This window comes from Tachypleus tridentatus, chromosome 13 (genome assembly GCF_004210375.1).
Source record: "Tachypleus tridentatus isolate NWPU-2018 chromosome 13, ASM421037v1, whole genome shotgun sequence".
In the NCBI taxonomy this organism is placed as follows: domain Eukaryota; kingdom Metazoa; phylum Arthropoda; class Merostomata; order Xiphosura; family Limulidae; genus Tachypleus; species Tachypleus tridentatus.
This window is the reverse complement of record NC_134837.1, coordinates 205412891-205439416: the sequence shown is the minus strand read 5'-3', so window position 1 is coordinate 205439416 and position 26526 is coordinate 205412891. Positions and strand designations below refer to the sequence as shown.

Below are 26526 nucleotides of genomic sequence, written 5' to 3'. Positions count from 1 at the left end.
CACACTTTTAACAGATTATAGACTAGGAGAAAGTGACAGACAAAGTAATTTATAAAATAAACTCAATAGAAATATTTAATATACATTTACAGTATTCCGTATTGTTCAGATGAATAATGAGAGATGAAGATAAATTGTTTACTTCTGTTTACAGTATTCCGTATTGTTCAGATGAATAATGAGAGATGAAGATAAATTGTTTACTTCTGTTTACAGTATTCCGTATTGTTCAGATGAATAATGAGAGATGAAGATAAATTGTTTACTTCTGTTTACAGTATTCCGTATTGTTCAGATGAATAATAAGAGATGAAGATAAATTGTTTACTTCTGTTTACAGTATTCCGTATTGTTCAGATGAATAATGAGAGATGAAGATAAATTGTTTACTTCTGTTTACAGTATTCCGTATTGTTCAGATGAATAATGAGAGATGAAGATAAATTGTTTACTTCTGTTTACAGTATTCCGTATTGTTCAGATGAATAATGAGAAATGAAGATAAATTGTTTACTTCTGTTTACAGTATTCCGTATTGTTCAGATGAATAATGAGAGATGAAGATAAATTGTTTACTTCTGTTTACAGTATTCCGTATTGTTCAGATGAATAATAAGAGATGAAGATAAATTGTTTACTTCTGTTTACAGTATTCCGTATTGTTCAGATGAATAATGAGAGATGAAGATAAATTGTTTACTTCTGTTTACAGTATTCCGTATTGTTCAGATGAATAATGAGAGATGAAGATAAACTGTTTACAGTAATCCGTGTTGTTAGCTGACCTTTAACGACAGACAAAGAGAGACTGTCTACTTCTGTCAACACTATGTATTAAAACTGACCAAACCGTACTAACCGTCGTTTTCTCCAGACACCTCAGCAAATGGTGATGCTGCAGTTCAAACACGTCATCGTCGCTACTGTTTACGTTAGTTTGAGCGGCGAGTTTCGCTTCTGCTACTTTCTTCTTCATAACAAACGCTGCACCGCTCGTTGCCTTGGCGATACGGATTCGAGCCATCCTAGCTTTCTGTTAGCAGGAATTAGATAAGAACAAATAATTATATACTCGTTACAGGTTTTTTATTATTTTATGTATCCACACAATAAAACTACTCAAGTGACTGTCATAGTCATTTTAATCTTATGTCCCGCACGTGACTGTATAACGTACAAAATACTATTGAAACCCGTACAAGGTGTAGTTACTACTAAACACTTGCTCCTAATCATTTAATAACTGACAAAGGGAACAACTTGCATAGTGTATAACGCAAGCGCGTGCGCTGTAAACGACTTACAAACGTGAGAGAATACAGAAAAGGAAGTTCATAAAATCTGGAGTTTCCTTATATGAAATTAAGCTACACCATGGCCTTTCTGTGTTCTGCTCACCACGAGCATCGAAACCCACGCGTGCGTTCGCAGGCATTCCGTTGTGCCATTGGCAGGCAAGTTCTAGAATGAAGAAATTATAAAGTTAATGTTATAAATTATACACACAAGAGTATAAACACGACGAACGGGTTATAAATAGTATGAGAAAACGTTTGTAACAAACACGACGAACGGGTTATAAACAGTATAAGAAAGCGTTTGTAACAAACACGACGAACGGGTTATAAATAGTATGAGAAAACGTTTGTAACAAATAAGACGATTGGGTTACAAACAGTATAAGAAATATTTATAACAAACAAGACGAACGGGTTATAAACAGTATAAGAAAACGTTTATAACAAACAAGACGAACGGGTTATAAATAGTATAAGAAAACGTTTATAACAAACAAGACGAACGGGTTATAAATAGTATAAGAAAACGTTTGTAACAAACACGTCGAACTGGTTTTAAACACTATACGTAGACGTTTGTAACAAACAAGACGAACGAGTTATAAATAGTATGAGAAAATTTTTGTAACAAACAAGACGAACGGGTTATAAACAGTATGAGAAACGTTTGTAACAAACAAGACGAACGAGTTATAAACAGTATGAGAAAATTTTTGTAACAAACAAGACGAACGGGTTATAAACAGTATGAGAAACGTTTATAACAAACAAGACGAACGGGTTATAAACAGTATAAGAAAACGTTTATAACAAACAAGACGAACGGGTTATAAATAGTATAAGAAAACGTTTATAACAAACAAGACGAACGGGTTATAAACAGTATAAGAAAACGTTTATAACAAACAAGACGAACGGGTTATAAATAGTATAAGAAAACTTTTGTGACAAACAAGACGAACGGGTTATAAACAGTATGAGAAAATTTTTGTGACAAACAAGACGAACGGGTTATAAACAGTATAAGAAAACGTTTATAACAAACAAGACGAACGGGTTATAAACAGTATAAGAAAACGTTTATAACAAACAAGACGAACGGGTTATAAATAGTATAAGAAAACTTTTGTGACAAACAAGACGAACGGGTTATAAATAGTATAAGAAAACTTTTGTGACAAACAAGACGAACGGGTTATAAACAGTATGAGAAACGTTTATAACAAACAAGACGAACGGGTTATAAACAGTATAAGAAACGTTTATACCAAACAAGACGAACGGGTTATAACTAGTATAAGAAAACGTCATAACAAATAAAACGAACCGCTTATAAACAGGATAAAAAACGTTTATAATTAAAAAGACGAACGGTTTATAAACGTTTTATATAAAAAAGAAAGTGTTTCTCTCTACCTGTCTAGTTTTCTTCCTCCTGGTCAGTAGTTTAGAATTAACGATAGATATAACTGGTTCTTAGGAGTCTAATCTGTGTGTTTGGTCCAGATGTCGCAGGCTTTGACTGGTTCTTAGGAGGCCAATCTGTTTGTCTGGTCCATGTGTCGCAAGCTATGAGTGATTCCTAATTTGTTTAATCTGTTTGATCCATGTGTCGCAAGATATGGCTGATTCTTAAAGAGTCTAATCTAGTTGCTTGGTCCATGTGTGGGCAGCTGCGACTGATTTTAATAGTGTAATCGGATTGTTTGGTCCATGTGTTACAAACTATGACTGATTCGTAAGAGTCTCTGGTCTGGCAGTGTGGTCCATGTATCGCATAAGGTACCTTTCAGCTATCAAACACGAGCAAATGGACATGAGAAAATATCATATACTCTCAAACAAAGTAATTACAAACTGAGTTTTAATCTCCATAGAGAGGAATTATTCGCGAAAATTATTGGAATCGAATGTTTCTTCTAAACTTTTCGCGTGTTGCTACAGGCCCCGGCATGGTCAGGTGGTTAAAGTGCTCGACTCGTATTCTGAGGGTCGCGGGTTCGAATTCCAGTCATACCAAACATGCTCGCCCATGTGACGGCCAATCCCACTCTTTGTTGGTAAAAGAGTAGCCCAAGAGTTGGTGGTGGGTGGTAATGACTATCTGCCTTTCCTCTAGTCTTACACTACTAAATTAGGGACGGCTAGCCTCGTGTAGCTTTGCGCAAAATTCAAAAACAAACAAACAAAGTGTTGCTACACAAGGGCTATGTTCGCCCAGTCATCACTATTTTGAACTGAGGAAAGATAGTATTGTTTGACCGCATAGTGAGATTTGACAGTAACTTTTATAGCAGACGGCGAACAATGAACGCTGAGTAACTAAAAAGAAAAACGTAATTAAATATTTCAATATTTATAAGTAACAGGTTTTATAATTATGTTCATAAGTTTATAACATCTGAAGGATAACACCGTAGGATGTAACATAGTTTAATATTGTTTTAAAATAAAATATAGAAATTACATTTGAAAAGCAGACCGTCGCAGAAATCGGACGAGTGTGTGTGTTACAGTGCCGGATTTATATCATGTACCTCAGTAGCAGAGATAGCCATTTAAATGGGAACGACATAGCATTAGGGATAAACCGTCTACCACAATTAACCTTTATCCGCAAGTCGCACATGTGAGTTGAAAACAACTGTTCGAGGCTTTTACGTGATACAAGTAAGACTACCTTTCATAGTTATCTGCTCTACCCATCACAGATATATAAACTCGAATTTTAGAGTTGTAACCTGCCAGTCTTGCCACCGACAAAGCATTCTTGTGCTCATGGTTTCGTGTTTGTGTGAACAGCGAACTGCTTCAGTATAATTAAATTTAAGCCTAAGTGCGACGCCAATGTGATTTAATTGGATACCGCAGGTTCTGCTTAATTTTCTTTTAGTCAACTTACCTTCTGTGCTTTACGTTTATCTGCTCTCTGATTCTGGTGATAAATACGTGAAAAGTTTGACACAATAACAGGAACTGGAAGTGCAATGACGAGTACACCACTCAATGAGCACACGCCACCTACAATTTTTCCCATGATTGTTGCCGGCACCATATCACCGTACCTGAAGGACAAGGGATATTACATTTGTTATGGTCATAGAGCGCTTGAGTAACAATAAGTAATTTTTACTGTATATGCGCCTATTCAATAATTACTAAAAAAAAAAACAAAACAAAACCTAATTATGTAGAATATTTACAAATAATCTCATAGAACGTGTGGAAGTTCGATAAAATATATCAAGTTGTGGCATTTCAAGCCACGGTTTAAAACTAAAGACTATAAAATTCATATTGGAATATTTTTTTATATAACTACCTCATGGGCAATGTTTTCAATATTTACACCTTCCGGACCAAATTTTGAACCGATCAAATGACGGTACCATAGATGGAGCTGCTTAGAGATCTGAGGGAAAAAAAGGTTCAGCTAAACTCAACCACAATCAATAGACATCCATTTGCCCGAATTATACTATTGTATGTAGAATCTGATAAACTTATTAAAACAGAAGATATTGTTTGTGTTCAAAACTAAGTTTCACACAGATACATTTTGGTTTCCTTTCAATTTTATCTTTCACAGGAAAGATTCTCAGTAGCACATCTCACACCGCTAGAAACCATGTTTCGATACCTATGGTGGGCAGATCACAAATAGCCCATAGTGTAGCCTTGTGCATAATTCTAAACAAACAAAATATTTACAGGAAACTGTAAAACTTTCTAACGAGGTAGAACAAGCCAGATACTTAAGAAACTGCACTTAATTAACGAAACACAGGATCTAAAACATTTTAAGCTGTAAACAACCTAGAAATAAGTTAGACCAGTTTTATTAGAGCGGAGTAAATTATAGGCTGTACATGGCCTAGATCACCGAAGGAATCTATTTTTTGAGAGGTTACGTTGTATATTAGCGATCCGAATGTCCAGTTAGTTCTTCGTGACGTGGACACGATGGATCAGACTCCGAGATGGTTTCGAATCCTTGTTCCACCAAACATGCTCGACCTTTTGGGTGTGGGGGCGTTATAATGTGATGGTCGATCTCACTATTCGTTGGTAAAAAGAGTCGCCCAAGAGTTGGCAGTGGATGGTGATGACTATTTTTTTCTTCAACTACTAAATTATTGATGGCTAGCGCAGATAGCCCTCGTGTAGTTTTGAGCAAAATTCAAACCAAACCAAACTGATGGATTTTTGACTAGGTTTATGGTTCAGCTCACAATCGTGTAGGGTGAAGGTTAACTTCAAGCACAAATCAGTAACTTATTTTTAGTCGTTCACCTATTAGTCATAGTTCAAGACTTTATTATGACTTCAGGTTTTTGTTTCCTTTCAGATTGTCTTTCTCGTGTTTGTGTCCCGATTGGCTGAGCGGTACGACTGAGGGTTTACACCGCAAAAAACCAGGTTTCGATATTCGTGGTGGACACAGCATAGATAGCCAGCTCATTTTGTAGTTTTGCGCTTAGCAACAAACAAGTAAATAAAGAAAACAAACTCGTATTTGTTTATCCATCGTTAATGGTGGTAAAAGTAAAATATTTGAAAAGTTTTATCTGTTTTCCATTTATCCAATATGAGCCTTAGTTTGAAAATCAAAGTAAATATACACTGCGTATTCTCTGCGCTTTCTACTAACCCAGAGGCTATAGCTTAAATAGTTTTCCTTAAACCTTTTACACTGCATAAGGACAAGCTAATTAACATTAATTAAGAGAACATACGTATGTTTAATTACTCATCACATCGTTGGAAGCTCTCCTAGTAATTCGCTTGTCTTCTATAATGATTCTGTCACATATCGTCAGTACTACAGTAAATACTGTCTCAGGTTAACAGAGTGAAGGTTCATTGTTTTTTGTTTCATTTAATTTATAACATAAACCGGCATATATACTGTCTATTTTTATATACCGTATGGGTATTCTACCGTGTTTATTAATCGAGTTCCCTCTTATTTTATTGAACAAGGTGATTATGCGTACGTATTCTAACGTTATATAACAAAACCAAAACCATATGGTTCAGGTAAAGGAATTTCAAAGTGCAGTTTCAATGAAACCATGAATCTTTACGAAGTATCGCCCGACACATAATACAAGTGATCGTTGTGTGTTTTGACTTTCTTTGTTCATGGCTAGTTTCACGTATCGGTTACTTACCTAGAATAGAACTGTAAACTTTACGTCTGGAAGTCTTTTGTTCAGTTTCATTAGAAAAAAAAATGTAGTTTAATAGATACATGTGTTATAATTGATTTCTGATAATAATATTAGTAAAGAAGTAGTACAACTATCGGACAAATCCTCTAACTAACTTGTTATAGAACCCTCCGGCAAACCTCGTGAAAAACTGAGAATCCACGTATCTCTGCTTTACTTAAAGAGAAGTAACTGGTAGAACTGTAACTTAGACCAGGACTACAACATTCAGGTACCACTATTAATGTAACTTAGATTACAACATTCAGGTACCACTATTAATGTAACTTGACTACAACATTCAGGTACCGCTAGTAATGTAACTTAGACTACAACACTGAGGTACCACTAGTCATGTAACTTAGACTCTAACATCCAGGTACCACTATTAATGTAACTTAGACTATAACATTCAGGTACCACTAGTAATATAACTTAGACTACAACATTCAGGTATCAGTAGTAACGTAACTTAGACTACAACACTGAGGTACCACTAGTCATGTAACTTAGACTCTAACATTCAGGTACCACTATTAATGTAACTTAGACTATAACATTCAGGTACCGCTAGTAATGTAATTTAGACTACAACATTTAGGTATCACTTGTAATGTAACTTAGACTACAACATTCAAGTACCACTAGCAATGTAACTTAGACTACAACATTCAAGGTCGTCCACCGTATAAATTATTGGATAGTTGGTAATATTTTGAAGGACGATACCTAACTTGAAAATCGTCTTATATACTTTACATGGAAGTCGTTATTTCTATCTCTGTTTTTCCTGCTGGTAGATTACTATCTATGTTTATAATGTTCTAATTTTGCCAAAATGTTACTTGAAGTGTAATGAATATACGGCTTGTGTACTCGGTCTAGTACTCTGGCAATATTTTGTTTTGTAAATAAGCAAGTTTAATGATAGTACTAAATTATTACCTGTTTGTAGTGGAATTAAATATATTATAGCCTGAACTCACAGTTGAAGAAAGCGTATCAACTCGTGGACTATAGCTGTACTACTTTATAATCGGCACGTGGTGTTAAAAGCATTGATAGCAGGGACATCCTCAAATTTTGATAAGGTGGGACTGTTTTTCACTAGGTCGCAAAAAAAACAACACCTTTTACAAAACACCGTGTTAACAGCGGTACTTGTGCCTTCAACTAAAGCATTACGATAACGGAGAACAGGTAGGCCACGAAAGATGAAGTACCCGTCACTATGGTAACATGGATGTTAGGAAAGTCGGCAACTTGGAAAAATCCACATTTCCATCGTGAAGGGGCCGTTCCTTCGCTTCGATGTTAAATTGTGACATTGATAGATAAGCGCCGATATGTCAGAGACAAAAAACTATTTTAAAGTCGCATCAGAAAACAAGAAAACAATTTTTTCTAGATTTCTTCATTAGAAATCGACTTTAATATTCGTCGAAATCTGTGTTTTCACAATTTTTCTTGAATTGTATATGGAGATAGATAGCGATAAAGTGTATGTTTTGAGGTAACTTCCCGCTCTCTCACTGTACGTGATTACATGTTTAGACCACAGGAAATGTACATCACGTTGTATCTGACGGCACGAACTTTCTAGAAGGAAAATGGTTTAGACCAAAAGGATGTTTTATCAATTGACCTTGTTAAAAATTTTGTGATGTATTTTAAAGGCCAGCTTCCAAAGTGTGACTACTGTGAATGTGAGAACTGTATAAAACAAGAGACTAGTAAACTTGTATTACCTCGGATTTGTTTTCGTAAACGAAATTTTGACTGTTTTCCCAAGTCTAAGTCTGACTGTTTAGTTTGACTGGCTACTTTCGTAGTCCTACGTTTGATTGACTGTTATCATAGGTCTACATCTTTTTTTTAAGTCCAGAATTAAACTAATAACTGTATGTTATAAATAAATTATTGTAAATGAGAGAAAACACATTCATTTTATCATATGTTTAATATTTCTTATATCACGTAAAAATATAACATTTATTGAACACTTTCGACTTCTTCGCTATGTCGTGATAAACAAAACTTTGTTTTCGTCCACTCTCAACCTGTATATCATCCTGGACTTTGTTGTTAGGTGGTTTCAAAATCTAGGTTATCACGTGATGAACACAACTGTATTGTTGTTTAGTTTCAACATCTAGGTTATCACGTGATGAACACAACTGTATTGTTGTTTAGTCTCAACATCTAGGTTATCACGTGATGAACAAAACTGTATTGTTGTTTAGTTTCAACACCTAAGTTATCACGTGATGAACACAACTGTATTGTTGTTTAGTCTAACATCTAGGTTATCACGTGATGTAGTTTCACTTGATAAACTCCACTGATGACGCCCACAGTTTTCTCATCCACTTTAACTAACAACCAAATCTCCTTTGAACCTGATTATTTAAGGTACTAGATTATCGTTTCTCTCTAGTCTAGGTGGTAAATGTCAAACACATCTTTATTCTGCACACTCGGTAATCCAAGTAACCAGCAGTAGGCGCTGACGTCTTTATAGCTCGAACTTCGTGGAGCCAGAGACCATTGATGATGTTACAAATGATACATCTTGAAGAATGACGAAACGGTTATCTGAGTTAACACAATGTTAAACCAAACATTGCAGCTAAATGATAGAAACGTTAAACAAACCGTTAATCACATATGAACTTCTTTATGACCGAAACGTTAATCACATGTGAAGGTTATTTTTATCGATACGTCAACCCATGTGAAGGTCGTTTGGTCAACACATTAACCACATGTGAAGATTGTTCTTATCGATACCTTAACCCCATGTGAAGGTTGTTCTTATCGATACGTTAACCCCATGTGAAGGTTGTTCTTATCGATACGTCAACCCCATGTGAAGGTTGTTCTTATCGATACGTTAACCACATGTGAAGGTTGTTCTTATCGATACGCTAAACACATGTGAAGGTTGTTCTTATCGATACGTCAACCCCATGTGAAGGTTGTTTTTATCGACACGTTAACCCCATGTGAAGGTTGTTCTTATCGACACGTTAACCACATGTGAAGGTTGTTCTTATCGACACGTTAACCACATGTGAAGGTTGTTCTTATCGATACGTTAACCACATGTGAAGGTTGTTCTTATCGATACGCTAAACACATGTGAAGGTTGTTCTTATCGATACGTTAACCCCATGTGAAGGTTGTTTTTATCGACACATGTGAAGGTTGTTTGACATTAGCACTGACCACGTCATTTTTCTACTTAATCCAATTCTCTATACTTACAGTTGTCAACCTGGATCATCGTATATTCTGAAACGAATTTAAAAACAACTCTTTTCTTTAAGCTTGTTTCTTATTCAAATTTGAATTAATAAAAATAAATGTTACAAAACAAAACACAAAATTCGTAACTAGTGTCTGTCTATGTCCTGAATAACAGTAAATAACTCTTTACAAAACAAAACACAAAATTCGTAACTAGTGTCTGTCTATGTCCTGAATAACAGTGAGTAACTCTTTACAAAACAAAACACAAAATTCGTAACTAGTGTCTGTCTATGTCCTGAATAACAGTAAATAACTCTTTACAAAACAACACACAAAATTCGTAACTATGTCCTGAATAACAGTAAATAACTTTTTTTTTATATACAAACCTTAATTGTTTAAACCAGACGTTTCAATAGTTTATCTGTTTAATTATATTTTTGAATATCACTTGCGTGAAAAGTTGATTTTCATTACACAATATTTCAACCGGCCATTTATTAAACAAACCATTCTGTGTTTGCGTAAATGTTTTATGATTGTGCTACAGAGTGTGACCAGTAACCGTTGGATGGTGTGTAATCTGCTGACCAGTAAACGTTGGATGGTGTGTAATCTGCTGACCAGTAACAGTTGGATGATGTGTAATCTGCTGAGCAGTAAGCGTTGGATGGTGTGTAATCTGTTGGCCAGTAAAAGTTGGATGGTGTGTAATCTGCTGACCAGTAACAGTTGGATGGTGTGTAATCTGCTGAGCAGTAAGCGTTGGATGGTGTGTAATCTGTTGGCCAGTAAAAGTTGGATGGTGTGTAATCTGCTGACCAGTAACAGTTGGATGGTGTGTAATCTGCTGACCAGTAACAGTTGGATGGTGTGTAATCTACTGACCAGAAACTGTTGGATGGTGTGTAATCTGCTGACCAGTAACCATTGGATGGTGTGTAATCTGCTGACCAGTAAACGTTGGATGGTGTGTAATCTGCTGACCAGTAACAGTTGGATGGTGTGTAATCTGCTGACCAGTAACCGTTGGATGGTGTGTAATCTGCTAACCAGTAACCGTTGGATGGTGTGTAATCTGCTGACCAGTAACAATTAGATGGTGTGTAATCTGCTGACCAGTAACAATTTGATAGTGTGTAATCTGCTGACCAGAAACCGTTGGATGGTGTGTAATCTGCTGACCTGTAGCAGTTGGATAGTGTGTAATCTGCTGACCAGAAACCGTTGGATGGTGTGTAATCTGCTGACCAGTAAACGTTGGATAGTGTGTAATCCGCTGACCAGTAACAGTTGGATGGTGTGTAATTTGCTGACCAGAAACCGTTGATGGTGTGCAATCTGCTTTACGGCGACCATCTTTATTAAAACGTTAATTTATTGCTGTTATTAAAAATACTGCCGTGTGTAAAGTGTTCGGAAGTATTGCTGAAACCGATATTTTTCTTTAATTAAAATGGAAACACAAGGTAGACATTTCATCTCATTAACAGAGTACAAATTTCTTCTACCATGTAATTAGATAAAGAAGTTTACCAAGAAAGTGGAACTCAGTTCACGTGGAAATGTAAAGTTATTCACATACGTTTCTCAGCCATCGTCGCTTTCTTAGAAAATGAAGTAATTTATTTAATGTATTAAACTCCAACAACTACTGGGTATCGGCATGTGTGTGTTTTCTTATAACTAAGCCACATAGGGCTGTCTGCTGAGTCCAGGGGATTGGTCAAAGAGAAGACGAGGAGTTTGTCAGGTTACCTTTAAACTTAAACTGTCTTTATCGGTTGAATAACCAATAGAAAAAGAACTTTCGAAAATCTGTGGGGACAAAAAAAGAAACAAACTTGTGATGAGTTTTGTGAACGAAAGGATATGTTGTCAGTACAAATAGCAAACTTTAGTAAAAGTGGATACATTCAGAACCGGTCCTAGTAGGAGAAGCTCCAATAAGTGTTGTTGCCCCACACTAATACTGTGGTTTGATACAATCATGAAGAAACACCGAGTATTTGAGCTTGTTCTTAGATAGAAAAAAAATACCAAAATTACACTTCTGGGTCGTCGTTGCAGTCATGAGAGGTATTTTTGGTGGCCAGAGATGAGTAGTAATTGTTAGCACTAGTTCCAATAATTGTTTGTTTGATGCTTTTCGTACACGGCAACTCGAGGGCTATCTACACTGTTGTCATGATAAGCTTAAAGGAAGGCAGCTAATCAATACCACCCACCGCCAACTCTTGGGCTACTTTTTACCAAAGTATAATGGGATTGGCCAAGCTATTATAATGCCCTCGTGGCTGAAAGGGTACGTTCAGTGAGTATCCCACTAATCGATCAGTCAAACAGTTGGCGGTTGGTGGTGAGACTAGCTGTCTTTCCCTCTAGTCTCACGCTTCAGAACTTGGACAGCTAGCTTATACAGCAATTCAACAAACAAACAATCTGATTACTCTTTGGTTTTTATAGTTTGTTCAATCACTATATCATATAATGTATTTTTTTTATTCTTCTCTCGGTCTCAGTGGTTTTGAATTCTGGTTTTAATTCAGCTCTGATTCTGAAGTCTTAACGAATAAAATATCTTTAAAATCAGAGTCGTCAGTACCGTAGAAAATAAAAATATGAGTAAAAATGTATTCTATATATAACGGGAAAGTCGAATCAATCAACAGACTAATAAAAACACGTAAATGGAATGAAACAACATTTAACGTGGGACTAAAACATCGATCTGCTTTATTGTCGATTTTGTTTTGGCGGTAACTGGACAGGAACCAGGGAATCTCGGCACGCTAACCTCTGGGCCACGCTCTGTCTACAGTAATAGGAAAAAACAAGAAGAACAAACTGTCACCGTTAGTTTGTTAGTTTTGGTAAAACTGGTTCAATAAGGTTCAGGTTTATAGGACAATATAAAGACAAACAAAACAACCCACAGAACACTCTGTGTTAATCCAGACTGTCTTATATTTTCAGCGAATGTCCAATAATGGTCTCCTATTTTACATACAAAATTTCAAGGCGATACGTTAAGAAACACACGAGATTTAAAATTTTCAATTGTGATTGAATTTCTCTCTGTTTTCTCTCTTCGTACCAAAAGAGCGGAAACTTTATCTGATAGAAAAAATAAATCTATTACACTGATCTCTACAATCTACAATTATTTGCCAAATTTGGTCTAAATATAAGCCACATGTGCAAAGCTATTCAACAAAAATGGTCAATTTTGACCAAATATTTGGTGCACGCTTACGTAAAACGTCACGTGAGCTATCGATGTGAATGTTTTTGCTACATCTTTATATCTTACAGTAAAAGTGGACGGTTCTGAGTTTTTGTCATTCGCGCTAAAGACAGCTGATTTAGAGCAGTAAACCCATAAGGTAAAAACACGTGCAGATACGTAAATATTTGTCAGGCGAAGCAAACCAGATTAGCAGTTTCTAACTCAAGTTTTCAAAATAATCATACGAGTAGACGATTATTACTAACTGCCAACTTTTTAAGCACAAATTTTATATAAAAGAACCTTTAGCGTCACGTGATATTACCCTATGCAATTAGCGTATATAATGATGCTTAATACAGTCGTACCGAGTGCGTACGGGTGATGACAAGAAACTGTTAAGCTTGATTCCACAGCGTTACTATAGAGGTAGTTATTAACACAGTTTTAAAGATGAAAAATTACGACAATATGTTTTAAAGAATTTGAACAGTAGGGTTAGATCCTAAATCTAATGTTGGGATACTACTGAGGGCCACTTTCTCAATTGATGCAGTTTGTTAATGCGTATTGACAAAACGTCATGAGAACTTGGTGGGTAAAACAAAATACGCGGTATAGCTAACTAAAAAAATTAGTATTTGCTCTAAAGTTTTTATAAATACTACAAGTGTAGTTACCAGTTTTACCGTCAGTTTTCAATTCATTCCTTTAAATCGCACGCTCAATCCTTTTATTTATTTTTACACACCTAAGGTGTTTTTGATTAAATATGTTCTTGCCAGGATGTGGGGATGGCAGTTCGAGACGAGAACTGAGTTGATAAACAGTTATATTTGGAAACTTTTCCCACCAAATAAGATTGGGTCTCTACTCATGCCTTAAATATGTAGTTCTCCCTGAACAAACGAGGATTGAACATAAGCTGTAGGCTGAGTTAGTGATAGAATATAAGCACGTGGGTAAAACTATTAGTACCTTAGTAGTACAGCACATCTTACGTCTTGGGACCTAATTCTGGGTTAGAACCGATTGGTGATATGCGACTGTCACTTTGTTGGTATAGAACCGATAAGGTGATATGTAAATGTTACGTTATTAATATAGAACTGGCAAGGTGATGTATGACTGTTAAGTTGTTTGTATAGAATTAGTAAGGTGACATATGACTGTTTTCTTGATGATATGGAACTAATAAGGTGATATATCACTTTTTAATTGTTGGTAAGATAATACATGACCGTTTAGTTGTTGGTATAGAAATGGAAATGTGATATATTACTCTTAAGTTGTCGGTATAGAATTAGTAAGGTGACATATGACTGTTTTCTTGATGATATGGAACTAATAAGGTGATATATCACTTTTTAATTGTTAGTAAGATAATATATGACCGTTTATTTGTTGGTATAGAAATGGAAATGTGATATATTACTCTTAAGTTGTCGGTATAGAGTTGATAAGGTGATATATGACTGTTTAATTGGTGTAGAACTTGTAAGGTGATATGTGTCTCTTAAGTGGTTGGTATGTGATTGCTGACAGTAGATATATGACTGGTTAGTTGTTGGTATGTGACTGCTGACAGTGTAACCTGTTGTTAAAGTGGAACAGAAGTTTGGTTTTTATTTCTGTGTTTATAAGATATAATATGTTGTTAAAGTGGAACAGAAGTTTGGATTTTGTTTCTGTGTTTATAAGATATAATATGTTGTTAAAGTGGAACAGAAGTTTGGATTTTGTTTCTGTGTTTATAAGATATAATATGTTGTTAAAGTGGAACAGAAGTTTGGATTTTGTTTCTGTGTTTATAAGATATAATATGTTGTTAAAGTGAAGCAGAGTTTGATTTTTGTTTCTGTGTTTAAAAGATACAACCTGTTGTTAAAGTGGAACAGAAGTTTGGTTTTTGTTTCTGTGTTTATAAGATATAACATGTTGTTAAAGTGGAACAGAAGTTTGGATTTTGTTTCTGTGTTTATAAGATATAACATGTTGTTAAAGTGGAACAGAAGTTTGGATTTTGTTTTTGTGTTTATAAGATATAATATGTTGTTAAAGTGGAACAGAAGTTTGGATTTTGTTTCTGTGTTTAAAAGATACAACCTGTTGTTAAAGTGGAACAGAAGTTTGGTTTTTGTTTCTGTGTTTATAAGTTACAACCTGTTGCTAAAGTCAAGCAGAAGTGTAGTTTTTGTTTCTGTGTTTATAAGATATAACATGTTGTGAAAGTGGCTGACTGGAATGGTTATCATCTAAAGTGGATGATTGTGTTGTATTTATCGCCTGAAGTGGCTGACTGTGTTGTATTTATCGCCTGAAGTGGCTGACTGTGGTGTGGTTATTATCTGAAGTGGCTGAGTATGGTATGGTTATCATATGAAGTGACTGACTGTGGTATATTACTGGGAAGCACCACTCTTGTCTGTTTGAACATAGCACGTGTAGGGGGCTCTGATAGTAAACCTGTTTGTTGAAACCTTTCAGGTAAAAATTGTATACTCTAGAGAGTTCGATGTGTAGGTTTAGATAACCAGGTCTGGTTTTCTTGTGTTTGTTATATAGTACTTTACATACTTGGAATTGTTAAAGTCAAAACCATCTCTCTTTACTTTTAATTTTTACCAGTAGCCATTAATTAGAATATAATACGATATTTGAAACACTATCTAATTAATTTGTTGTTTAGAGAAAGTTAATCAACGAAGAAGAGAAAACTCAACCATCCAATTATCATCGGATTGGCTGGAGAAAGATTATGGTACAGGAATAACATGTAGATATTCGTTGTTATCCACCAGACTTTATTAATTGTATGTTAATCTAATTGAAGGTGTGAGCGTTCATATAATTAAAAACAATTTCTAGTTCTCTCTCACACAGAAAATAAATTGTATCAACCAGGTGACTTGTTTCGGCAAATTAAAATTGTCTAGTTTTGTTTGATCAAAGTTTCTAATGCGGTTCTCCGTGAACGTATTATGTGATTTTTTGAAAATGTTTCCACACGAGACTGTTTTGCGGACTATCTTTTTAAACCACTTTTTTGTTTACAGTACTGAGTAATATATTTAAATATGATTTTGACGAATTTTTATGTAAGTAATTTGAATTAATCTCTTTACATGTGTATTTTTGAAACGTTTTTGATTGCGATTTTGACGTCGCAGGAAATTGCTGTGTATTTAATTACGTCACACCAACGTAAGCTAACAAATCATCGAATCAAAACACTCCAAAAAACATCACGCAAATTCTGTGAAAGACAAAAAGAAATTAAATATTACACATGCACACACACACACACACACACAAGATAAATAAACCCGCGAACTTTGCTGTGGTTAATGTATTTACACGTTTTCAGAGGAGTAACATACTGCATAGCTATACAGTGCTTGTTTTGTAGAAACTGATAGTTATAATAACTGTCAGCTGATTTACTTATATTTGTTAAGTACCTCCCTTCTCGAACCACTGATCCGCCTTATTCTGTTATTACGTTAATGATTTATGTAAGTTTTATGACTTCAGTTATCCACACTGGACTTCTCACATTACTCTCACGTGCTATCATGTTTAGTAATATGATGAAGGATCACGGAGGTGCTCCAGAAGTTATACATATTTATATATTTACCAACATAAATATACAATCAGTGTAATATGGGAGTGCGCGAAATACCTCCATAATAATCTAGTGGTTAAAACATTCTATAACAAACAAATGTTAACTTTAGATGCACAAAACGTACTTTGGTAGTGATGGCTATTTTCCATTGCATATAAGTTCTGACTATTGTTCAGAGGGTAAACAGACAATCAACACTATTTTAACCCGTAGAAATTGGCTGCCACTGTCATAACACGTCTACATATTAAAGTGTGAGGAATATTTTATGCTAACACGAATTCGAACCCGGATCGCCAGCTCTTAACTTTAGATTCCTACCACATGGATGACCAGCGTTTGTTAAAACGTACCGTTACGTGTTGATCTAGCAATCACCGCTCGAGCTTTGTTGTGGTGCATTCTGTTATTTATGATTAATAAAACATTGCAATAAACAACTAGTGACTTATACATTTCTAGTAAAATTGTAGAGTCGGCTCTTAACTTATTGTCTTTTGTTTGTTTTTGAATTTCGCACAAAGCTACACCAGGGTTATCTACACTAGCCGTCCCTAATTTTGCAGTGTAAGACTAGAGGGTAGGCAGCTAGTCATCACCACCCACCGCCAACTCTTCAGCTAGTCTTTTCCCGACGAATAGTTGGATTGACGGCAACATTAGTACGCCCCCACGGCTGGAAGGGCGAGTGTGTTTGGTGTGACGGGGATTCGAACCCGCGACCATCGGATTACGAGTCGCGTGATTAAACTACCTGACCTTGCCGAATCACTTGTTTTATCCCGGTTGTAAGCAGTTAGACCACTGTTAACTTGTTATCTTATCCCTAGTTTATCAGTTAAAGATTAGATACGGTTATACGCAGATAGACCACAAGTAACTTGTTGTCTTATCCCTAGTTTATCAGTTAAAGATTAGGGACATTTATACGCAGATGGACCACTATTAACTTGTCTTATCCCTAGTGTATCAGTTAAAGATTAGGTACGGTTATACGCAGATAGACGAAAATTAACTTATCTTATCCCTAGTTTATCAGTTAAAGATTACGGACGGTTATACGCTTATAGATCATTGTTAACTTGTTGTCTTATCCCTAGTTTATCAGTTAAAGATTAGGGACAGTTATACGCAGATAGACCACTATTAACTTGTTGTCTTATCCCTAGTTTATCAGTTAAAGATTAGGTACGGTTATATGCAGATAGACCACTATTAACTTGTTATCTTATCAGTAGTTTATCAGTTAAAGATTAGGAACGGTTATAAGCAGATAGATCATTGTTAACTTGTTGTCTTATCCTTAGTTTATCAGCTAAAGATTAGGGACAGTTATACGCAGATGGACCACTATTAACTTGTTGTCTTATCCCTAGTTTATCAGTTAAAGATTAGGGGAGGTTATATGCAGACATACCACTATGAACTTGTTATCTTATCCCTAGTTTATCAGTTAAAGATTAAGTACGGTTATACACAGATAGACCACTGTTAACTTGTTGTCTTATCCCTAGTTTATCAGTTAAAGATTAGGGGAGGTTATATGCAGACAGACCACTATGAACTTGTTATCTTATCCCTAGTTTATCAGTTAAAGATTAGGGGAGGTTATATGCAGATAGACCACTGTTAACTTGTTATCTTATCCCTAGTGTATCAGTTAAAGATTAAGTACGGTTATACACAGATAGACCACTATTAACTTGTTATCTTATCCCTAGTGTATCAGTTAAAGATTAAGTACGGTTATACACAGATAGACCACTGTTAACTTGTTATCTTATCCCTAGTGTATCAGTTAAAGATTAAGTACGGTTATACACAGATAGACCACTATTAACTTGTTATATTATCCCTAATCCATAGTTCTATTCCCAGACACACAAAGTACAAGTTAAAAACATTTTTACTTTTGAACTGTGGAACATCTGTCTGGGGATGGTACGTTCCCTTATACCCGAAACAAACAACCGTACTGTGAATAACATTAAGTAAATCCACTATAAAAAATGCTAATCTTCACTACATTACAACCGTGCACTGTAAGGCAGCCAACTATGTTCACCCGAAAAGTCGAACCCCGAATCTTAATGCTATAATCCATAAACTTATGGCTGACTCACACAAAGGCTGAAGTACTTTAAATTTGGGTCGTTTTATTTGTCTTACCCACTGAAATATTTTGTTACTATCATAATGAAGAACCAGCTGGAGTAGCTGTCCCTTGGCCGATAGTTATGTATCTTCTTGATAAATGAACGATTATCTTAGGACATGAAAAAGTTGCTTCTCTTACATGTAATTGTAAAAAACAAAACGCTCATAAGAACCGAAAATACAAGATGTGAAACAACAACTCTGTTTGTATCTCCCCTTGAGACTAGAGAAGTTCCATACCATCTTTGATGAATATTTTTCCACACCCTGTGAAGTAATTACATAGACACACAACAGATGGTAACATTATGTTTATATACATAAAATATTATTGTAATAAATGGCGTTTATTTCGGATATGGTTCTTTATGGACGGTACTGTGTACTGTCATTACAAAAACTTCTAAGAAAATTAATATAAAAAAGACTGGAAACGGTAAAAATGTTTCTCTGGACTTTTCGTAAAGTGAGCGTGACTAATGTTGTTCGTGGAGTGGACTTAACAATTCCCTACACGATGACGTAACAGCTTAGACAGAGAAAACTTCGTTCAAACGATGTTATCTACAACGTGATATTTACCTTCGAGTTTTATTTTATTATACATATATAAAAATTTGTTTTTTAGCTGAAAGCTGCGGAATGGGCTAGCTCTGTGTATCACTGGGATCAATACTGTAAGGTCACCCTCAGATACATATAGGATAAAATAAACAAGATATCAGATATTTATTGCTCAGAAACAGATCTGCTGTTCAGTCTTCTAGTGGAAAGATCGACATCGCTTTGTTGCTGATGAAGTATTCGTCGCTTGACGTCGTCGTGATCTGACATTTTAAGACAACTGTCGTATTTGTTCTTAACGTTAAAAGTTTCAAAACATATTGTATTTGTTGTTAGAGTAAGATTTTCAAAACAAATTTGTTTGTTTTCAATTTAAAATATTCTATTCATTGCTAACGTATGAAATGTTGATGTCTAACCTGGTGTGTTTGTTTCTAAGTTTTAAAAGTACAGGATATAAAGTAAAAACTTAACACAAGTTGAAACCAAATACGTTTTGAAAACATCGGTGTATAATTCATTAAAATAAATATTCTTTCTGATGAGCGATTCAAATGCTATTATGAAAAAAGAACAACAGCCTTTAATAGAGAACCCACTGACAAAGGGTTTTATTGTTTTACTGACTTATAGAGATATAGATACGCCTTACTGACCAACTGACAAAGAGAGATATAGGTAAGCCTTACCGACCTACTAATAGAGAGATATATAGACAAGCTTTACTGGCACACTGAGAAAGCGATATAGGTAAGCTTCACTGGCCTACTGACAGAGACAGCTGGGGTAAGTTCAACTGACCCATCGATAAATAAACCTTCATGGATCACTATGTCCACCCACGTGTATTTATTTTTTTATTATTAACATTAAACGTGTTACATACAGTAAAGAAATAGGCAGATTTATTATACAACTTCTATCTCTTGCTAAATTCAGAAATGTACAGAATGACCCAGAGTTTCAAACCTACAGAGATAAGTAAGTGTATTTGACTTATCCAGGAGAGTCTCTATATGGGTACATCATGGAGCTAGCTACACGTCATCTCTACCTGAATACATCATAAAATTACACGTAGTATCTACACAGCTATACCATGAAGCTACACGTCATCTCTACATGAATACATCATTAAACTACAGGTAGTCTCTACATAGCTATATCATGAAGCTACGCGTCATCTCTACATGAATACATCATTAAGCTACACGTTGTCTCTACTTGAATACATCATTAAGCAACACGTGATCTCTACATAGCTATATCAATAAGCTACAGGTAGTCTCTACATGATTACATCATGACACTACACGTCATCTCTACGTGATTGCATCATGAAACTACATGTCTCTACATCTTCATATCATGAAACTACACGTCGTCTCTACATCATTACGTCATGACGCTACATGTCATCTCTACGTGTTTACATCATGAAACTACACATAGTCTCTACATTATCATATCATAAAACTACATGTAGTCTCTACATTATTACATCATGAAGCTACACGTTGTCTCTACATGGTTACATCATGAAGCTACACGTAGTCTTAACATGACTACATCATGAAACTACACGTTGTCTCTACATGATTACATCATTAAGCTACATGTAGTCTCTACATGATTATAACATGAAACTACACGTCGTCTCTACCTGAATACATCATTCAGCTACACGTAGTCTCTACATAGCTATATCATGAAGCTACACGTAGTCTCTACATGATTACATCATGAAGCTACACGTAGTCTCTACATGGTTACATCATGAAGCTACACGTAGTCTCTACATGATTACATCATGAACTACACGTAGTCTATACATATACATGATTACATCATAAAGCTACACGTCATTTCTACAAGAATACATCATTAAGCTACACGTCGTCTCCACATGATTACATCATGAAGCTACACGTAGTCTCTACATGATTACATCATGAACTACACGTAGTCTATACATATACATGTTTACATCATAAAGCTACACGTCATTTCTACAAGAATACATCATTAAGCTACACGTCGTCTCTACATGATTACATCATTAAGCTAGACGTACTCTTTAGATGAATACATCATAAAACTACATGTAGTCTCAAGAATAATAATAATAAGGAAGGTTGAAACTGTACGTATAATTCGTAAGTAAAAATAATAATTTTTTGTTAATTTGTCTTACCTTAATATTTGTAATGTTTAGAATATTATTTTCATACATTGATTTATACACTTATCAAGATTATTGTTAACATCACCTGTGGACTAAAATATTGTCTTGCGCTCCCCTTTTCTCGTGATGTGTTCTAACTCAGTTCGATTTGACGTAAAGGTGTCAAACGCAGGAATTAGAGGACACCAAACTCACCGTTGTACCACAGTGTGTAGTAGTAATAGGTTTCAGTCTTCTTTTGCACTGATATATAACGCTGCACTTCCAGATCGGTATTTCTCAAACGGTGGGTTGTGAGTGGATTTACAGAGTCCACGAGCTGTCTCAGAGGTGCACATATATATGAACTATGACGAACAGCACCTAGAAACGTCAAGAATGGTTTCTTCCTTTAAATATAATGTGGGTCGTGACGACCAGAGTCCGGATGCAGGGATCGCTTGGCAAAATCCGGCTGAGAAATAGTGTTTTGTGTATGTTACTTAGCTTTAAACTTCGTTATAATCTAAGTTACCTTTTTCTTGTTGTCCTTTGATCAGAAGTTATTGGCTGATCTAGGACACATTGAACACCAACCTACGTCAAGTACTTTAGGGGTATAAACATGACATCTAAATATTTCGACAACAGCACTCACGTCTAACGTATATCTCGGTACCCTCCACACTTTCAAAGGACTGTTGATAAAAGAGACATTCGATTCTAAGTGTTTTAGGCCAAGTGGTTAGAGCGCTCGACTCGTAATCTAAGGGTCGCGGGTTCAAATTCGTGTTACACCAGTAATGTTCGCCTTTTCAGCTGAGGAAGCGTTATAATGTTACGGTCAATCCCACTATTCGTTGGTAAAAAGTAGCCCAAGAGTTGGCGGTGGGTGGTGATGACTAGCTGCGTTCCCTAGTTGTTTTACACTGCAAAATTAGAGACGGCTAGCACAGATAGGCTTCGTGTAGCTTTGCGCGAAAATTCAAAACAAACAAACTTGAAATAATAATTTTATAATAAAATTCACTAACCTCACACACGTATTTTGAAAAGTTTTTTTTTTAGATATAAACGAACAAATGTCTAAATATAATCATTTCTACCAATAATATCAATTTTAACATTTTAATGATTTTATTTCTTTTAGAAACAGTAACAACAGGTATTTAAAATATTGTACGGAATAAAACATACAAACTATTGTTAAGCCTTCTATTTAATTATCAAAGGGCTATCTGTGGTCTGCCCACCACAGTTATCGAAACTCGATTTCTAGTAGAATAAGTCCACAGACATACCGCTATGCCACTGACAGTGGAATGATTAATTAGTACAATCAATAACAATTTCAGCGAGCCAAACTATTTAACTTAGTTTGGAATTTAAAATCAAAGAAAATATTTAGAAACGTACACAAACACTGTATCTTGGTGGTTTCGACGAAAAATCTAATCTTTAATTTTACAAGGTATTATTTGTAGCATAAAATAAACCTTTATTTTTTTCTGTACTTAATACGTATAATTGTATTTTCCTTATGTGTGTTATATCGAAGCTATCGATTTATATTTTATTCATCATAATTCTGTGTATTTAATAACTTTAATACCAGATGTCAGCTATTGTTAGGACTGTTGCCTAGATACCTATTTCAAACAGACCTTCATTATTGTTGTTCAATGAAGGTTTCGGTGAGAGGGCCGAGAGTTTGCAGATAAAAATATATTAGAGAAAGTGCACACATTCACAATTCACATACAAGACTTCAGGTACCTAGGTTATCATCTCTTGGAGTTATAAGAGCTGACTGACTGATACACAGGCTGTTTCGTTAGTATAGACTGAACTCACCCACACAGAATAATTATCCTTAATTTTAGTCTTACCACATCGTGAGGGTTAACTTATTAACAGATTGAAGCTCACAGTACACTCAAACTTGGTTAAAATATGCATCTTACCATATGCTCCAAATCTGATTTAATCGTGAACACTACCACATATTCTAGATTCTTTTATTTCCAAGATGAATCTCATAAAACATTTCAGATGGATTTTATTATCAACCACATATTTTAAAACCAATTCCTCTCAGTTTGAGCCCTATTATATATTCTACTTGGATTTGATTAAGTGTGAACACTACGGTAATAAGGAAACTAAACAACTTATTTTAAGACAACCACTTTCTATACATCTAGAGATGACAACCTGGACCGTTATAATGCGAGAGACATCGTGTTAGACTCTTGTGTTTATATTCTCGCTCAAAATAACTAAAATAATTCACTGTTTTCTAACTTTACATAAATAGATATGGTACAAACGGACACATAACTCTTCCTAAAGACAGCTAAGCGAACACTACTATAACTGTCGTATTTTGCTAACCCCAAGACTGGCGGCTAACAGTAGACACGGGAAAGAAGAAATCCTGACACACTTACCCTAAGGTTGTCATGGTCACGATTGTGTACCAGAAAGCTGAGGGTATACTGGTGAAGTTCGTTTGTTTCACGTTTTTCTCTGCGTAAAACATGACCGTAGCGAATATGATGATGGCCATGGCCAAAGAGAAAACTAGGAACCCCAGTTCCGAAGCACAGCTCTGTAAAGTATAACCTAAGATACGGAGACCTTGCGAGTGGCGGGAAAACTTAAAGATCCTAAAAACCCGGAAAACCCGAAGTGTAACAAAGGCTCCGGACAGGTCCTCGTTGTCGGTGAGGCCGAGACTGATATAGTAAGGAAGGATGGCCACGACATCAATGATGGACATGACACTCCGCATGAAGTAGCATCTACTGGGTGCCGCATATAAACGCAACAGGTACTCGGCCGTGAAGATCAGCACGCACGCGGTATCCAGGCAGAAGAACGCGATTTTGTACGTCTCTCCGCAAGACTGTGTCTCTTGGAGCTCGGGAACAAACCCGCACGGAACAGTCTCGATTACGTTGGCTATAACGGACACCGCAATGAAAAAACCAGTCACGTAATAAAACACCAGGGCTGCCGTGCTGGTGTGGGGGTTCTCGAAGGCTCTCCACATCTTTTCCCTGATGGTGAAGTTGAACGTACGGGTTTGTTCTTTCACCTCCGACAGTTTGTCGTCCATAATCCGTTCAGCATTCTCCCGTTTCTTGTCTTTGTAGTCCTCATAACAGCAGTCGCCCATTACGTCCGGCATTATCCCGAAGAAAGCGAGCTCTTCGTCATAAGCCACGAGACACTCGTATTTAGAGAAATGTAACTTGCCCGTACGGAAGTAGTTCAGGATGTATCGAAAGAGATGGGGATCTCGGTCGAAAAAATACTCTTTCTTGTCCTCGTCATAGAAGAATTCCTTTTCGTTTGACCCAAGCAACGTGTCGGAATATTTTTCTACAGTGTTTCTCCAGGTTTCAAACCTGCAACCGCTGACGTTAATTATAAACTTTTCCTCTTCTCTTCCTTCTTTTTGTTTAGTAACAGGAGGGGCAGGAAGAGGGTTGTTAGCGATAGGAACCCAACCGATAGCCGCCGCTCGGGCAAAAGGGAGCCAGGCCGCGACAGAAGCCATGTCTCACCTGTTCAGGGGTGATATGAACACTAGGTAAGGAGACTAGGTGGTATACAGTGAGTGCTAGCCACTTCCTTTCTCTCTATACATTCAAGCAGACGAAGTCTGCGTTAAATCTAACCAACCAGAAATCGAATCACACGCCTCATAAGATTCTCTTTCAACTCCTGTCAGCTTTATAATTGAAGCCATTTCATATAAGTTGATAAAGTTATGTTCTTAACTTAAAAGAGGCAGTGAACTCTGTTTAATACGTGCCGTAAAACTCTGTGACAGTAGCGACATGATGTGCGCAGGCAGATGATCACGACAACTTAGATACGGGTGTGAATGCGCAACAGCACAGCGATCACCATTGAGGTCGCGTATGTCCTGCGCAGCGACGAACGTGAAAGGTACCCGCTTGTAAACATCGCATTTCACGTGAAGGGCAATACGAAACACGTCGCGTAGATTTTTATTAGAGCACATCAGAGAGACGGGTGTTTGTACTCACTGAGTAACAGTTGGAAAATAAGCGTTTTAGCCAATAACGAGTTGTTTATCTGTGGCCACAGGTATGTCTGTTTCAAATTTTAACTTAAATCCATGTTTATCTATGGTCATAAAACTTCTGACGTCAGATATATTCAAGATGTGTCATTGGTAAGAAAGGGAATTTGAGGCCCAAAGAACGAATTGTCTGGAACAACAGCTTACACACTTCTTAGAGTAAGTCCGTATCTTTCCCAGGCAAAGAGAGAGCCAGCGATTGCAGGCTTCACTCAGTCCCGGCGGTCACCATAGTGACAATGACGTCAAGAAAAATCAGCTCGAACCAACAAATCACACTCTCCTATCACGGCTTATTCTATATCGCAGAGTTCTCACCAGGAGTGCATTCTTCCTGTCTGATTTTCAGTGTCGTAGTTTAGAAACTGAAAAATATCAACTCACTACAAAATAAAAGCACAAAACAAAGGATATCTTTTTATCTACCTATCCTTTAAGTAAATCTTTGTAAATAATTATCTCGTTTTGTTTTGGTTTCTACAACTTACATGCTGTAATTGCGAGATTTGATTTATTTTCAAAAGATATCAGAAAAGATAGCTTAATTCGTTTATAACTCACTTTGATATATTCTGCACAACACAGGAGCGGTAAATAGTATCTAAGCATGAGCTAAATCCTTCAAGAACTCTATATGATAAATAACGATGGAGTTAGTCCTTCAGAAGATAAATAATAAATAATTATGGAGTTAGTCCTTTAGAAGAAAAATAATAATTATGGAGTTAGTCCTTCAGAAGAAAAATAATAAATAACTATGGAGCTAGTCCTTCAGAAGAAAAATAATAAATAACTATAGAGCTAGTCCTTCAGAAGAAAAATAATAAATAATTATGGAGTTAGTCCTTTAGAAGAAAAATAATAATTATGGAGTTAGTCCTTCAGAAGAAAAATAATAAAT

At 35.9% G+C, this 26526-nt stretch overlaps 2 protein-coding genes across 2 annotated transcripts in view; one reads left to right on the top strand and one right to left on the bottom strand.

Annotated features, from left to right (window-relative positions):
* The window catches only part of LOC143239540 (potassium voltage-gated channel protein Shal-like), a 31824-nt gene extending 6035 nt beyond the window's left edge, over window positions 1–25789 (bottom strand). The window contains exons 1-3 of the mRNA XM_076480701.1: window positions 23959–25789; window positions 4201–4363; window positions 860–1033 (exon numbers count right to left, since the gene is read on the bottom strand). Coding sequence (XP_076336816.1) covers window positions 860–1033; window positions 4201–4363; window positions 23959–25073 — 1452 coding nt within the window. The 5' untranslated portion in view covers window positions 25074–25789. The remainder of the gene's footprint in view (window positions 1–859; window positions 1034–4200; window positions 4364–23958) is intronic.
* Window positions 1–26526, top strand: part of mRpS33 (mitochondrial ribosomal protein S33) — a 321652-nt gene that overhangs the window by 44796 nt on the left and 250330 nt on the right. The window lies entirely within an intron of this gene.